At 44.5% G+C, this 15,639-nt stretch overlaps 1 protein-coding gene and 1 long non-coding RNA gene across 25 annotated transcripts in view; one reads left to right on the top strand and one right to left on the bottom strand.

Annotated features, from left to right (window-relative positions):
- Sorbs1 (sorbin and SH3 domain containing 1) overlaps window positions 1-15,639 on the top strand; it is a 226,481-nt gene that overhangs the window by 181,162 nt on the left and 29,680 nt on the right. For 18 of the 23 annotated variants that reach the window (XM_013506184.1, XM_013506176.1, XM_013506183.1 and 15 more), the window contains 3 exons: window positions 9,063-9,235; window positions 11,837-11,922; window positions 15,027-15,194. In XM_013506184.1, the coding sequence (XP_013361638.1) occupies window positions 9,063-9,235; window positions 11,837-11,922; window positions 15,027-15,194 (427 nt within the window). The remainder of the gene's footprint in view (window positions 1-9,062; window positions 9,236-11,836; window positions 11,923-15,026; window positions 15,195-15,639) is intronic. The other 5 variants (XM_013506186.1, XM_013506189.1, XM_013506179.1 and 2 more) reach the window with 1 other exon arrangement.
- On the bottom strand, window positions 165-11,110 carry LOC106146956. Of its 2 annotated transcripts, none has more exons than XR_001231623.1 (3): window positions 11,042-11,110; window positions 9,724-9,810; window positions 165-7,587 (listed from the first exon to the last, which is right to left on the bottom strand). It is a non-coding gene; the product is annotated as an uncharacterized LOC106146956 (long non-coding RNA). The 2 variants fall into 2 exon arrangements; XR_001231622.1 differs by lacking the exon at window positions 11,042-11,110 and adding an exon at window positions 10,619-10,703.

Genomic DNA, 15,639 nt, shown 5'->3' with positions numbered 1-15,639 from the left:
TACGTGACTTAATGTAATTAAATGTCAGAAATACGATGAGAGGGATATATGTTTTGATATAGTGTTTGATAAAGCGTTTTATTTGTATCTGTCTGGAGGCTTCAAATGTTGTACAGTTTGGTGATAAGCAGCAGTCTAATAATGTTCAACTTATTTTTCTTTTGTTCCCTCCTCCTCTTTCAAATTAATTTTGTGATGATTCCTATTACTTTTGATAAGTTTTCCACCTCTGTTAGTGTCTTTATCTTTAGAATATGAGGTTATTTGTCTATGTTTAGAATCAGAGGTCTCTTCTGAATTCTTGGGAGACGGAGTGTAACTGGAATGGGCTGAACTTGGTATGAAGTGGAGGGACAGATAGTGAGGTTGAGTTTATGGATTTTTTTGAGGGGAGGCAAATAGTATGGTCATTTGGACATGTTCTACAAAACCTTGCTTGCCAGAGCAGGAGGAGTTTCACTTGAAAGTCATTCTGCTAGGATTTGGGTATTTCAGTGGGAAAAATGGAAAAGCTTTAATCATTTTAGATAGTGATCTAAGGCTCTAGCTATATCCATTTTGTTAACTTTTCTACTATAAATATGTGTGCTTTGTGATTAATATATCCAGTAGCTTAAGAAGAAATTAAAGAGATATATTAAGATAGCAACTAGAAGGAACAGTTACCTGCCTTAGAGGGTAATTCCTACCTCGGAGAAGCAGGGTATAAATTCTCTTGTACCTACTGCAGGGGTGGTGACCAGGTCACTAATAGGATACAGAAGAGTAAGAGGTGAAATGTAGCACCAGGACCCCCCGCATACCTTCTCCCCCCACGCTGCTCTTTGAGCCTACTCTGTTAAAGAGCTTCCAGTGGAATTGTGTCTTCTGCTCTAAGGGTAACAACAAGGCACAGGTCTTGTAGGTACTGCAGATGCACTTTTAGAGATGAAGTTGACCAGGTGACCTCAGGTTACCTGCAGATAAAAGCCTTCCTCGTGCTCCCACCAAATTCTCCTTGGTCCCCAAGCTGCCTGTTTGTTTTTAGCTTGTCACTTTGACAAGCTTGACTGCACAGTGCCTGATTGGACTTCTAAACCAGATCACTTCTCGCCCTTGCTATTTCAGGATTGCCCAGTGTCAACCGTTTCCTCACCCTTGTCTCCCTAAAATGCACAAGATGGAAAAGATTGCTTCCAGACTGAGTGGCCAGCTCAGTGAACTCCTTAGCTCTGCTGGGCTAAGACGCTTTGGTTGTTATTGTAATAGAGATGTAGATGTAATCCCTTAATAGTTTTGGGGGCAAGGCACACACACTCACACACAAAATGAGTATAAATGGAAGGGCAAAGTGGCAAATAAATGAAGTAGGATTTAAGCACTAGAAGTATTTAGAAGACAGGCTGGGAGTATAGATCTGGGTAGAGCGCTTGCCTCGCATGTGGGAAGCCCTGGAGGGTCACACACACATACAAAAAAAGTTTGGGGGTGGAGATACAGCTCCATGGCACAGTGCCTGCCTGGCAAGCGCAAGGTCCTGAGTTCGATTCCCAGTACCAAAAAAAAAGAAAGAAAAATTTGGAAGGGAAAGTACTTACTGTGGGCCATCAATGTTAGGAGCACAAATCTCTAGTGAAATAATTGCAATAGTTTGTCGAGCACTTACTGCGTTATATCATTGGCCATTATTTTCAGTATCCTATGTAACAGCAGAGAAATGGGGACATTGAGGCAGTGTGATGCCTACTGTTCTACCGCAGTTATGGGGAGTGTTCTGATTCTAATGTAGTTAGCAGAAGACATAGTTTCTCTGGTTTTGAGCTATTGTAAAACAATGTAAGCAAGTATTTGTAATATTGGATTGGTAGGATTGACAGGGACTAGTGTAAAGCAGTTAGAAGAGCAAAGTGTTTTCAGACTTTCTGATTGTCCATAAAGATATTTGGTGTGTTAATTTACCCACCATTCTTATGTGTCTTATTGAAATAGGTCTCTAAAGCCTTCTGTTTTTCAGGCATAGCCCGCTCTTCTGAAATACATGGCAGGAAACGATCAGTCTTTTCCTTGTGCTCTTCTCCTCTTTGGGTTTTTTTCAGTCATCGGTTTGGTGTTCTTCCATTTTGTTTAAATATGTAAGATTTCCCATATTGGGATTGGTGAGGAAGCAGGCCTAGTGGGCTGCCAGGCCCAAATGGAAGAGTGTAGTAAATGCTTAGTGGACAAATGAATAGATCTATACATTCTAATTAACTGGAATCCAGCTTGCTTAGCACTGAGGAAGGCACCTTACACACTGAACCTGACCCCTTTTGCTATTGGAGGAGGGTGACATTGAAGGAAATGTTGGCTGCACTGACCTCACCCAGGGAAAGAAGAAAGAGCAGTCACAGGTGGCCCAGGTTCACAACTTTGTGCCAGTTGGTGAAGTGATATTATTTTAAACCAACTTTCATTCTTGGATGGTTTGAAGTTTGTCAGTTAATTAACTAGCATTGATTAAGTGTCACAACATTAACAGACCTTAAGAACGGTGAGGAAGAAATTCACCCATAGTTCTAATATCCTAATACAATGACCCATCATTGCTTTAAGAATATATTTTTATAGTTACCATCACAGTATTTGTCCAGTTCTGTGTGTTGTCTACCTAGCATTTTCAGACATACAAATTAGTAGTGAGAGCTACTGATTATTTTTGTCATTGTCTACCATTGCAGCATTGACCAGCACTGATACCTTCTTTGCCTAACCAAAAGAGCTTTACTGTTCGGTCAGCAGGTGGCACTCTAGGATAGGCTGTTCTATACGCCAGAGTCCTTTCTCTCCTTGCCTTGGTTTAAGAACAAAACATAAATCATAAAAACATAAAACTTCAAAAATTATATGAAACATTCAAAATTCCCCTGGGCAAAATATGTCAGAAATATCTAGGCATTTTTTATAATAATTTATTCACAAATATTTGTTGAACCAGACATATGAAGGTAGATTAATAAAATAAACTACCTGCCTACAAAGGGTTCAGCTGTAATCTGTGACAAAGATTTGTGAATAGCAGCCAGCCTCTAGTGTGGTAAATGCAGTGAGGGGACCAAAAAGGAAGTGAGCACCTCTTCTTTGTGGAGGAGGAAAGGTAGGCTTTATATAGTGGCAAGTAAACTCTGAATAGCAATAACATATTACAAATATAAAAAAATAAAATTTTCTTGCAGTATGAAAAGTTATAAAATGAAACTTCTAGAAGATTATCTAGACTTGCTCTCCCAAAGCCACAATTAACAGTTACTTTTTACTTTTTCCTCCCTGAAATCATCAAGTAGTTTGAACAGTAAATACAAGCTTCATGAGGGTGGAATGTTTTTCTTTAGTTACCAGCCAAATCTCTTTGCCTAGGAGCGATTGACATGTAGTAGGTGCTCAGTAAGTATTAAGTGGATTGACAGAATGAGATCTTTTCTGGAAATGTCACCAGCAGTGACTTGTAGAGATGGCTGGAGGAGTCAGGGCTTGAGTCTGAGGAAGCGGTGGTGTGCCTGTTGCAAGTTTGCAGAGGAGGCAGTAGCCAGGGAGGGAGACAGTGAGCAGGGGTATTAATGGGGTTCTGTGAAGGACAGACAGGAAGCAGGGCTTGGTGTCTGGTTAGATTTGGGGAGTAAAGGTGGGAGAAGGAGACTGATGCAGTGGGCTCTCTGGCTTCCGTGATGGGGAAGGGCAGAACCGATTTTTATTTGGGATGTGGTGATTGAAGATGCCTGAGGAAAACCAGGTGGAGGCACAGAGAAGGCCAGTGAATGTATATGTTTGGAGCCCAGCAGGGACTTCTGTGTAGGTAACAGGTTTGCTGTGGATTTCTTGGACACTTTTATCATGCCCATTAGTTCTGCAGATGAAAGAAATTGAAGCTGAGAGAAATAGCTTGTTTCTAAGTTTTTAAATGATGTAGGCTTTCCTCAGCTGGTCCATATTCCTGTTGGAGTCAGACTGGAATCTGCTTTTCCAGGACTCTGTCCACTGCCTCCAGAGCCCACCTGCTGGGGCAGCTGGGAGGGGTTGGCCTTATAGTGACTGCTCTGTTCTCTCGCTTTATTCTTCCAGGGAACATATGCTTGTTGAATTCTCTTGAAAGTCAGCAGGCAGTTCTCCCTAGAGGCTGAATTCTCTGTGTTGTCTCCTCCCAGCTTGCTCTGTGCGAACTCAAATCTGGATCAACCTAAGCTGCTCAGAACCGAGCTGAGTTTGGCTTGTTTTATTATGCCAGCAGTAGCTGCCAGTCCTCACTGCACCTTTCTCAATCAGGGCAAGGCTAGGACCGCATCTCTCAACAAGGACCTTGGGCAGATCAATTCACTGGCCCTCAGTCTTCCCCTTTGAACAATGGAGCAAGCAGAATCTCTTTTTCCAGCATTATGAACTCAAGAAGATACATTTGAACAATGGAACAAGCAAAATCACTTTTTTGGAAAATGTAGCCCCAGAGCTCTTACATATTGTTTTAAAATGTTATACATCTGGAAAAAGCATTGTTTTGCCCAATTTGGTATCAGAAAGAAAATTGGCTGTAGTGACTCCATTCTGACAGATTTCCTGAGTGCTAGTTTGTCTTTCTGTGGGAAGCAGGAGCAAACAGTGATACTGGGTGGAAGACAGCCAGGCAGTGGGCGGGCTGAGTGGTGAGTCCTGACAGCTGGTGAGGTGGAGGGAGGTGTAAGGACAACTGGCCAGCTAAGGCTGAGAGTCATGAGAGGATGAAGACGAACTCAGGAGGGTAGGTAGGGAGCTTTTACCAAGGCTGAGGCAATTCACTGGGCAGCTGGGGCAGCAGGATGGGCGCTGCTGCCAAGTCACTCTCCAGTGAAGGTATTGTACAGACAAGAGGACATTTGGTGTTACACCAAGGGGCAAAGTCAGAAAATGCAGCTAAAGGGAAGGAGGTGGACAGGGAATGAGATGTTCAGAAAAAGGGCAGGTTTACTTTTATTTAAGAAATTCAAAATTAAAGCAGCTTAGATGAGCTTGCATTTTTAAAAACAGGCAGCTAATGCCAAAACTTTGCAAACCACCACTGGAGCCCCTGTGCTCTAGCTCTTCTTAGGCGGAATTTGGGGTGATCTACCAGCACTCACTGCAGGCAAAAGCCGGCAGCTCAAAGTTGTGTGGGTGACGGCTCTGTCCTCAGGCCTGGCCACTGAGCTTGGGAAGACCAACCTTTATCACTGGGGTGCCGCCTTACCCTCAGGTGGGGACAGGGGGCATAAGTGAGAACAGCCTGCCTAAGCCTGGGTTATCCTGATTCCCTACAGTTCACCTTTTCCCACCATGATGATGATTCTGAGGTACTGATATCAGGAGCTAGGGGTCCCTAAGTAAGTTTTATACTTGAAGAAGAATCTATAAATTCATAATTTCATATATCAAGACATACCCTTAATCAGCTCTTGTATGTCAATTTTACTTTCAGGAAATGATCTTTTATTCATTCAACAAGTATGTATTGAGTGTATTCCTGAACTGTATAGTCCAGGAGGCTCCTGCAAATACGGGCATGGGCTGGGAAAGAGACCCGTCCTGTCCTGGCCCTCTCTGAGGTTTCTCCCCATGAGAGGTGAACCCCAGAGCCTGCTCTGTGGACTCAGTTCATTTGCATGCTGTTGTGTTTTCAACTTTTGAGAGTTGTTTTCTTTTCTCTTGGATTCTCAGTAATGTTTTTCTGCTGTTTGAGGAAGAGGGGGAAATTATTTGATGCCTTCACATAGGCAGAGAGAAAAGGAAGGGCCTGGGGGGCCCCGACCCCCTGAAATCAGGTTTGTAAAGCCTTAGCCAGTAGTGGGCACAAGGTACTGCTAAGCAGTAGCAGCACCCATGCTGGAAGCAGTGGTGCTGCTCCGTCATTCTGAGGAGCAGGCATTCCTGTGTCCCAGCAGAGTACCTGCCTTCTTTGCTCTTGGCCTTCTCAGTTCTGGGACCGCTTGTCCCAGGAGTATCCCGGATTGGCAACCCTTGCTATGTGCTGCCTAGCGTGCATCCTGTGGATAGACCCTACAGTTGCCAGTTAGTGAAAGTACTAACTAATTCCCTGATGTTCCGAGGGAATTTAACAAGGTGGAGTCAGGGAAAGGGGAAAAGAAGGATTGGAAGACCAACTGAAGGGCTGGTTTTGCCCCTGGGAACACTGTGCATCCAGGGCGTGTGATAACGAGTGCTCAGTCAGTGCCGGGGTCCAGGCAAACCCTGTAGCGGGCTGGAACAGCCCCGCGTTCAGTGCCAGAACCTATCGTCAGCCTGTGTGGCTCCTTGCCTTTGATAATAATGGAAATTAAAACTAAAGCACACATTTACAGGAGAAAGCTTTCATTAGAAAATGGGCGAAGTGGTGAGGGGCTGTAGCGTGAGGGGCTGGCAAGCATCAAGTCAGCCCTCTGCAAAGAAGAGTAAGACTGGTAGGAAAGGACTGCAGTTTGAACAGATGGGAGAGGCACATTCGGGTGGAAGGGTCCAGATTGGCCCACTCCCAAGGGGAGGAGGCCAGCTTGGAAGGAGCCGGCGGGCTGGGGTCCAGTGGGTCATTGTCGCAGTCCTGCTTTCCTGGTTCTGGAACCCTTGTGGCATGAAGGGCAGTTTGTTCCCTTGAAATGAGTGTCTGTGCTGGTTTCACTCACGTGGCGCTCTGCTTTTCCTGGAATCCAGGCGATCACAGTAGATGGCTAGGATGATGGCTGAAGGCTTCTGGGGATAATTGGATGTCCCTGTAAATGTCTTATCTTGGTGTCCTCAGTTTTGAGGGGGATGATATCGTGTAAATTCAGAGCAAAGCGACCTTATTTTGCCAACTTTTAGACATTCCCTAAATGATCAACATACCCATTGGCAGAGCTGGGAAGGAATTTGGCCCATAGATTTACAGTAACAAAGGATACAAAATGAAGGTCAAGTTCTTAGTTACCTACTGGGGCATCTGTAGCCCCAAATGAAGAGTCATGGCTTTTAAGACCCTGACTGTCTTAGAAGAAAATGCAAATCATACTTTTAATGAGTAGCAGGTAAGGGCCTAGGACGCTTCCTGTCCTGAAGCCCTGTGGTGGTCTCTGACTATGTCAGTGATGGAAGTAGAACTCTACAGAAGGTTTCCACACCACCACTGAGGCAGTGGCTCACGTACCTCAGGGGCCAAGGGCAGTCCAAGGATGCACCCGCGGCGCTTATGCCATTAGCCTTCTGTCTAAAACAGCTGCTGAGACCCAAAGTATAAATGAAGAGCAAAATGAAAGATAGATAATAAGGAATAGGGAGACAGATCTTTCCCAAATGGGAAGGGGCCAAGAGATGGGGGGGAGTGGATAAAGGGAATTAAGATGTTTTATTTACATCCACCAACTTTCCACAAGGCGTGTAATCATTATGTCCTGCAAACACATACTAATGAAAGATAAAAATTGAGGTAAAGTTCAAAAATAAAATGAATATTTTGTCTCTTGAAAAAAAAAAAAAAAAAACTGTTGAAAATATGACCCGTGTGGCATCTGATGACATGGTTTGGATTCCAGCTCTTTCATCCTGCTCAGCTGGCCTTCTTTGCAGAGTTACCCAATCTTCAGTGCTTCATTTTCTCATCTGAAAAATGGCAGAAGTAGGACTAGTATAAAGAGAGAATTATCCTCAGGCACTTAGCATGGTGCCTACCACCTAGGACATCTAGGCAGGTGGCACATAGATTTATTGCCAGCATTATTTGTGACTGTAAGGACCCAGAGGCTGGAGTTATGCATAGAAGGAAGGGATAACTTTGTGGCATATAAAAATTCCATTACTGATAGATAGTGGAGAGAAGGGTAGATGTGTGATAAAACAAATGCAGCTCGATATTCCCTATAGAATCTAGGTAAAGAGAATGTGGGTGTCCACTTTCATTATTCTTTAAGCTTTTCTATATGTTTGACATATTTCATAATAATGGATTCATAGTAAAAAGATTGGGACGAAGGAACTCCATCAGGCTGTAAAGATCTTCAGAGCCAACAAATCCGTAAACACCATCAGTGAATTGAATTGAGTAGGATTAAAAGCAACCTGGAAGAAGACTATGTACTCTTGTGAAAAAGAGATTATTTGCTTCTCTGAGAAGAGTGCATGTACCTGTGCCAGTGTTAATGTTTCAGTAGGCAAAGCTGTGGAAAAGTGGGATTAGAGGAAGGGAGGTGCTCAGCGACTAAGTACTTTTTGTTTTTTTCTGTGTTCCACTTCATTCCAAAAGAACTTGTGGTAAGTTGAAAAATACTTGGATTATAGCAAGAGAAAAATAAATGAAAGATATAAATGGGCAATAGTTTATGCACATAATACATGTCATAAGGTTCAAACAAAAGCTTTGAAAAAAGAGTGCAAAATTTGGCTGTGGTGCTGGGCTTAGTGGCATGTACCTGTAGTCCTGCCTACCCAGGAAGCTGAGGATCACTTGAATTCAGGAGTTTGAGGCCAGCCTTGGCACTGTAGTGAGACCCCATCCCTTGGTGGTGGTGATGGGGCTTAGCTGTGACAATAAGGGCAAATAAGAGTACATAGGATCCCAGTTCCAGTTTTACTTGGTTGCTGATTTTTCTAGGCATCCAAAATGGCTGGGTCTTTCTTTTCACCACTGATATTAATGTGTCAGCCAAAGCATTCTTGCAGAATAATCTAGAAAAATAATCCAAGTAGTGGACTTTAAGCCACTAACACTGGCTACCCACATGTGCAGCACTAGACACCCAGGATTCCCCCGTACCTTCCATCCACGCTCCTCCCAGCCACTCCCCGCTCACACTCCCCAAGCAGTGTTTTACAGTTGTTCTTTTAAAGCCCAAATGCACTCATCTCAACTGTAGTGATATTTTTTGTTTGAACAGATTTCTGAGCAGTCGGGGCTCATCTTTGTAGATAGCCAAATCAGAATGCTGTTTAGAAAGGACAGTGTTTGATTAGGATGTCAGGAAGTATGTTCCTTGTCCTCAGCTGGTAATGTGATTTTTAGAAATATGGTAAAAAAGGCTAACTATTATTCTCTTCCCCACCCCCTTTCTCTCTTTCTTTTAAAATTACCTTGTTCATAGTATATATTCTTCCAACTTCCATGCAGTGAAGAGGGAATCAGATGGGGCTCCTGGGGATCTCACTAGCTTGGAGAATGAGAGGCAGATTTATAAAAGTGTCTTGGAAGGTGGTGACATCCCTCTTCAGGGCCTGAGTGGGCTCAAGCGACCCTCCAGCTCAGCTTCCATGAAAGGTAATTAACAAAGTGAAGTCTGGCAAGCCTGTGTCTCTCACACACACCCATGTCAGCAGTGGGTGAACCTCCACACCTGGGACAAGCTCTGCCTTGTTCCCCTCCATGTCCAGACCTGGGAGCCCTCTTGTGTCCCCTCCCCTATTTTCTCGCCGGCCATTTTTCTTTCTAGTGTTAATGGTTTCCCATCTCTGAACCCCAACTTTGCTCTCCTTGAGGCATCTATCTCTCTCCTTTTTGTTCTAATTCCCTTCTCTAGAAATTAGCTGAGCTTCAGCCTTTCCTAACTGGCAGGGTGGCCATTTCTTTCGTTGCATCTTCACACCTGCTTCGCAGCACAGATTATTTTGCTTCCGGACATCGACTGGAAAATTTTTAAAAGCCCTTATGACAAATGAGCATGTTACCTCTTCTTTTTTTAATTTTTAGTTATTAGCAGCTTTCGGCTTTAACCTAATGGGTCTGTTTATTTTATTCTGCATGCTTACCAGTGGATCGTAAAGGTGGGAATGCTCACATGATTTCTTCATCTTCAGTTCATAGCCGAACGTTTCACACTAGCAGTGTATTAGGCCCTGGGTGTAAACACAAGAAGCCCCTGTCAGCTGCGAAAGCCTGCATTTCAGAGATCCTTCCTTCCAAATTCAAACCTAGGCTCTCTGCTCCCAGCGCTCTTTTGCAGGAACCGAAGAGTGTCCTGTTGCCCTCAGAGAAGGCTCAGAGCTGTGAAAACCTTTGTGTTTCTGTTTCTTTGAATGATTCCAAAAGAAGCCTCCCCCTCCAGGTTGGGGGGAGCATTGAGAACCTGCTAATGCGCTCCCGGCGAGATTATGACAGCAAATCCAGCAGCACCATGAGCCTCCAGGAGTATAGCACCAGTGCCAGGAGGCCCTGCGCTCTTTCCAGGAAGGCTGGGCTGCACTTTACCATGTTCTACCGAGACATGCATCAGATCAACAGAGCCGGCCTCTCCCTGGGATCCATCTCCTCCTCCAGTGTGCGGGATCTTGCCTCCCACTTTGAAAGGAGCAGCCTGGCATTGGACAGGGGTGAGCTGGGGCCCAGCCAGGAGGGCTCAGAGCACATCCCTAAGCATACCGTCTCTTCCCGCATCACTGCTTTTGAGCAGCTCATTCAGCGGTCCCGATCCATGCCATCCCTGGACCTGTCCGGAAGGCTGAGCAAGTCCCCCACACCTGTGCTGTCTAGGAGTGGATTGACTTCAGCCCGCTCAGCCGAGTCCCTCCTCGAGTCAACTAAGCTCCGCCCCCAGGAGATGGATGTGGTGAACACCGGTGGAGTCTATGCTTCCCCTACATGTAGCAATATAGCAGACCACACATTGGGTTTCAGGGGCCTTGTGCCTTCAGAGCCCCTCTCTACCTGCTCAGATGAGCTGGACCACTGTTCGAACATCTCCAGTGACAGTAGAGAGGGCAGCAGCAGCAGTATTCATGGAGACTTCCCCAAACATCGCCTCAACAAGTGCAAGGGGACTTGCCCTGCCTCTTATACCCGCTTTACCACCATCCGCAAGCATGAGCAGCAGCAGTCCTCTAGGCAGCCAGACTGGCGCTTGGATTCAAGGGGGGACAAGAGCGCCCTCCTAAGGAACATCTACCTAATGAGCCCCCTCCCTTTTAGGTTGAAAAAGCCCCTTCAGCACCACCCCAGGCAGTCTTCCCTTGCTGACTCCTCAGGCTTCCTGGTGGGCCAGAAGCCAGATCTCCCCAGTCAGCCCCATCCGGACCAGGCTCCCTCTGCGGGGAAGCCCTTGGTTCCCACCCGCCTGTCTTCCCGACACACCATGGCCAGGCTTAGCTGCAGCTCAGAACCTCCTCAGGAGAGACCTGTGGTCCTGGAGGACTGCTCACGGGCCATTAATAATGGGAACTCTGTGCCATACTCAGACCACGGCCTGGACAGAAACAACAACCCTCAAAGTGAACTGGCACCATCCCATGGAGGTGGCGTTCTGTGTGTTTGACCAGTCTCACCTCCTCTGTCTCTACTTTGCTTGCTTTGTCTCTTCCTCCTGTGTGCTTTTGGTGCTCACTTTCTGTTCTGTCCTTTGCTTCTGTTTGTTTTGCTTGGCAATTAACCATGGCTCATAGTGGCTGCACTTCTTTAAAAACAAAGCCCCATGTCATTTAGACTAACCACCAAACTATGTTTTGAAAGAAAAATTGGCCGTTTAGCTCATCTGAAAAATGTGTTCATTTGAACTCTCAAAACCCTTGATTGCACCAGTCCCTGACCCACCTGTGGTTTTTTGAGAGGCAGCCTTTTTCTGTGGCCCTGTGTGTGTGAGTGTATAGTTTGTCCCTATGAAAGCCTGCACGCCTCTTTGTAGGGATACTTAAAGAATGTCCTTTTCTTTTGCCTTTTGATGAATTTCTTTGTGTTTAACTAGTTTGCAAGTAAATCCAAAACTCAGGAGGGCAGGGTGGCTTGGATTTTTTCTTCAGAATTTGATTATTAATCATTTATCAACACCAACTATAAATATTTGATATTTATAACAAAAGGTGAAATCTTTTCCTAACCTTTGGTTTCCCACTAAACTTTTGTGTGCTTTAACTCTACTCTGTTGTTTTGAAGATTCCGAATCACCAAGACATTTTATACCAGCTGATTACTTGGAATCCACAGAAGAATTTATTCGAAGACGTCATGATGATAAAGAGGTAAATTTCGTCATTTAAATCTCTTAGCTCTTATACAGAAAAGAGCATAAAGGAATAAACATTCTAGACACCAGTCAGAGAAGTAACAAACACTTGAAGCAAAGTTTGGGGTCTTTATGGTGACTTTTTCTCCTTTAATTTACTTTAAAAAAAAAAAAAAAAGGGACTGATTTCCCCACAGGTTTTCAGTTATAAGTGCCCAGGTGCTGCTGCTGCATAGGAGATATAAAAAGAGGTTGTCCACTACCGCACCTACTGCCTCGTAAGCTGGGAGCTAAAATTCACCCATTCATTCCTCTTTGCATCCTCCCCCTGGTGTTTTGTAAGGAAATCTACCCACACATTTCTCCATTGCTGTCTACCCTTCTACTGGCACAAAGCATAGTTCAAATTGGGAAGGATGCAGCAGGAAAAAGCGAAAAATGAAAATAATGAGCATGGTACATTTTATAAAACAATTTGAGAAAATTGCCTATAACTCTGTTACTTTTAGTTAGGAAGGGAAATATCCCCATAAATTCTGGTAAGCCCTAGGCAAAAACCTCAGCACCTGGATATATAGGTGCACCTACTGAAATGTCTGTACAGTGGTGTGACTGGCAGAGTCTAGAAAAGACCCTGTTTTCCCAGAGATCTACACATCAGCCATTAAATGGGCAAGATCACCAGCGTCTGCTATGATAAAGCATTATGAAGCATATTTTCATTTTCCCAGGAAAAGGGGTCCTGTCCATTAAACAAGCTCAGTGCCTATTTTCCTATAATGAGAAATTATATTGAGTTAAAAGACGGAAGAATTGTTTGGAAATGATGGCAGTACGGGGAGGTGTTCATCATATTTGCAACTTGGACCCACCTCTTTATCTATGCAGCTCAGTCTTGAGTCATTCCAGAGTTTGGGGAAATTTCTTTACAGATTTAGGGTAAAGTTGACTTTGAGTAAAATGATATGATTATAGTCATTGCTGCCAGGTAGTGAGACAAAAGACCAAAAGAAATGAGTATAGCTCCCAGTCTCCAAGCACAAACAGTACTCTGTAAGACTACACTTGCCCATGGGAAGAAGCAAGAAGAGGAAGTATTTGATTTACAGAGTTTTTTCTGATAAGGAAATCCAAAACTCACAAATAGTTGTTCACCAGGACACAGAATAGTCATTTCTATAGCTGTTTCTTAAATATTTTCTATCACTAGTATATAAGATTCCCAAGTATGTAGGCCTAAGCTGCATGACTAACAAAGATGAAATTCAATTTTAGTAGTAAAACCCTAGGATCTACCTGGAAGGTATCGCGGTAGAGTTCTTACCTACACGGGCAGCACATTTTACTTGATTTAACAATGGATGTATTAGAAGTTGCACACAGAATGTGAGCAGCATGTTGCCCGAATGATGCCAGGTTGTAAATCCTAAAATTTTTTGTGTCTTTGCTGACATTTTTTGGCTTATGTGGTAAAACTGCTGGCCTGATGGACTTAATGAGGTCAGATTTAAGCACCAGGTTGGGTGCTCACTTGGGCAGCACATATGCTCAGCAGTGGGTTGAGCCACTTGGTGCTGGCTTCCACTGATGATGCTTAACTTTGGCCCCAGCACCAGGGGCTTTTAGCAGGGATACATGGCGGCCTCAAGCACAAGTCCGTTCTCACAGCTGCAGGAGCGATTCACTTCTCAGCCGAGGGGGTGTCCGTCTGAACTTTTTATGCAAATGTCTTATTATTAACACTGATTATAATGGTTTTTAAGAAAATGATAACATATGAGTCCTAGAGGGTCATTTGTGGTAATTTAGCCAACTCCCTTGTTTTACCCGGGAAAGGACCACAGCAAGGTGGTGGCTTGGCTAGAGCCACCTAGCAAGTTAACTTATACCGGAGGGAGAGCTAGAAATCAAGCCTGCAAGTTTCTGGGCACTGTGCTTTTCAAAGCACTTTCCTGTCTTTTCTCATATAATCTTTTGTTATTGCTGTTTTTGTTTAGGAGGGTTTTTTTTTTGTTTTTTTGCGAGAGGGCCTCCCTATGTAGTCCAGGCTGGCCTTGAACTTGCAGTGATCCTCCTGCCTCAGCCTGTGGAGTGCTGGGACCACACCTGGCTGTCATTTAATTTTTACATTTTACTGAGCGCCAGATATCTCAAATCCTGGAGAAAAATTGAGACCACTAACCCTTGGGGCTAGATACCACATGGAACATTTAATTGCCTGCTAGAAAAAAACTAATGTTTTACTGAGAATGCTGAGAATTTTAAGCTCTAATTAATGCTTTTCTATAAGGAACATTAATTCCAGGGATATAAGACTGCTGTGGTATAAGGAAACACATTAAGATTTCTATAGGGCTATTTCAATAGCCATTGAGGACATTTGCTAAGAAGCAGCATTATTTGATTATTTCAGAAGGTCTTTAAAAATAGAACTGGATAACTGTTTTATCAATTCATTCCAGATAGCATTATTCTTAGTTTATATCCGACACCATTCCCTTAAACTCAGCTTCATTTTCCCTAAGGGAGAATAGTTCAATAAGACAGTAAGGTTCTCTGTGAGCCGTGTATGTAGCTTTTTGTGCATTTCCTAAGGCCTCCTAAAAATTGTGCCTAGGGGGAAATGCTAGCTGCCCAAGGAGAAAAGATACCTTTGCTTCTAAATAAGGAGCTGCGCTCTGAAAAATCTATTAGATCGGCAGATAGGGGAAGCACAAAATGACCTGGCTGTCAGATAGGGAAATCCCATAGCTGAGTGCATCAGTGTGATGTTGGCAGGAGGACTCAGGCAGCCCTGCTCCTGCCCTGCACTACACTGCGGGGAGGTGTGGCTGTCCGAGTGGGGAGGGATGACACAGGTCCTGTTGCCCACCCGGTGTGCTCTGTGCCCTGGCTGACCTGGCCTTGTTTCCCCTGGTGTCTCCTGGGCAGTGCCCGCTCCTTCCTAGAGTGTGCAGGGTGGTTATGAGGGGAGCACAGTAACTGCAGGCAGAAGACATCTCACTCTCAAAGTCTCCCACCTGTTCGCCCAGCACCTTCTTCCTTAGTTCTTTTTGTTGGCAGCTTCCCAGTACCCTGGATCCCATGATTCACTGCCCATTTTATGCAATTTCATGGCAGAAACTTTTAGCGGACCAGAGACGACTTAAGCGCGAGCAAGAAGAGGCCGACATTGCAGCTCGACGCCACACAGGCGTCATCCCGACGCACCATCAGTTTATCACTAATGAGCGCTTTGGGGATCTCCTCAATATAGACGATACCGCAAAAAGGAAATCTGGGTCAGAGGTCTGTTTTGGTTGCCTCAAACTGCTGCTTGACCCAAAGCGATGTTCGCCTCCCTTCAGCATTGCCTTCTGTAGGCCAATTTAGTTCTCCAAACAGCACCTGTCATCCTGGCTCCCCTTAGCCTCGCTTGGGCTCTTTTATGGCTGGTGAATGGACACGAGCCCCGTTATGTCCTGTGCTCTGTATGTTCAAGCATGCCTGGCTGCGGGACTGGGATCTTCTGGCGCACACCCCTCATGCATGCTTAGAGCATATCAGCCGCCTTCATGAGTCCATTCTGTCCATCCTGCATTTTTCATGAGACTGTGTTGCCTGCGCATTTGCTGAAAAACCATATGCCTTAGGTTGTATACACTGATAACTATGGTGTGGAAAATTATAAGAGTTTTTATAGAGATGGTTAATGAAACATTACAAAGGTTAGCTGCTGATGCTTCATGCCATT

Source organism: Chinchilla lanigera, unplaced genomic scaffold (genome assembly GCF_000276665.1).
Source record: "Chinchilla lanigera isolate Chin_1 unplaced genomic scaffold, ChiLan1.0 scaffold00106, whole genome shotgun sequence".
Taxonomy (NCBI): domain Eukaryota; kingdom Metazoa; phylum Chordata; class Mammalia; order Rodentia; family Chinchillidae; genus Chinchilla; species Chinchilla lanigera.
This window is presented reverse-complemented; position numbering and strand designations above follow the sequence as displayed.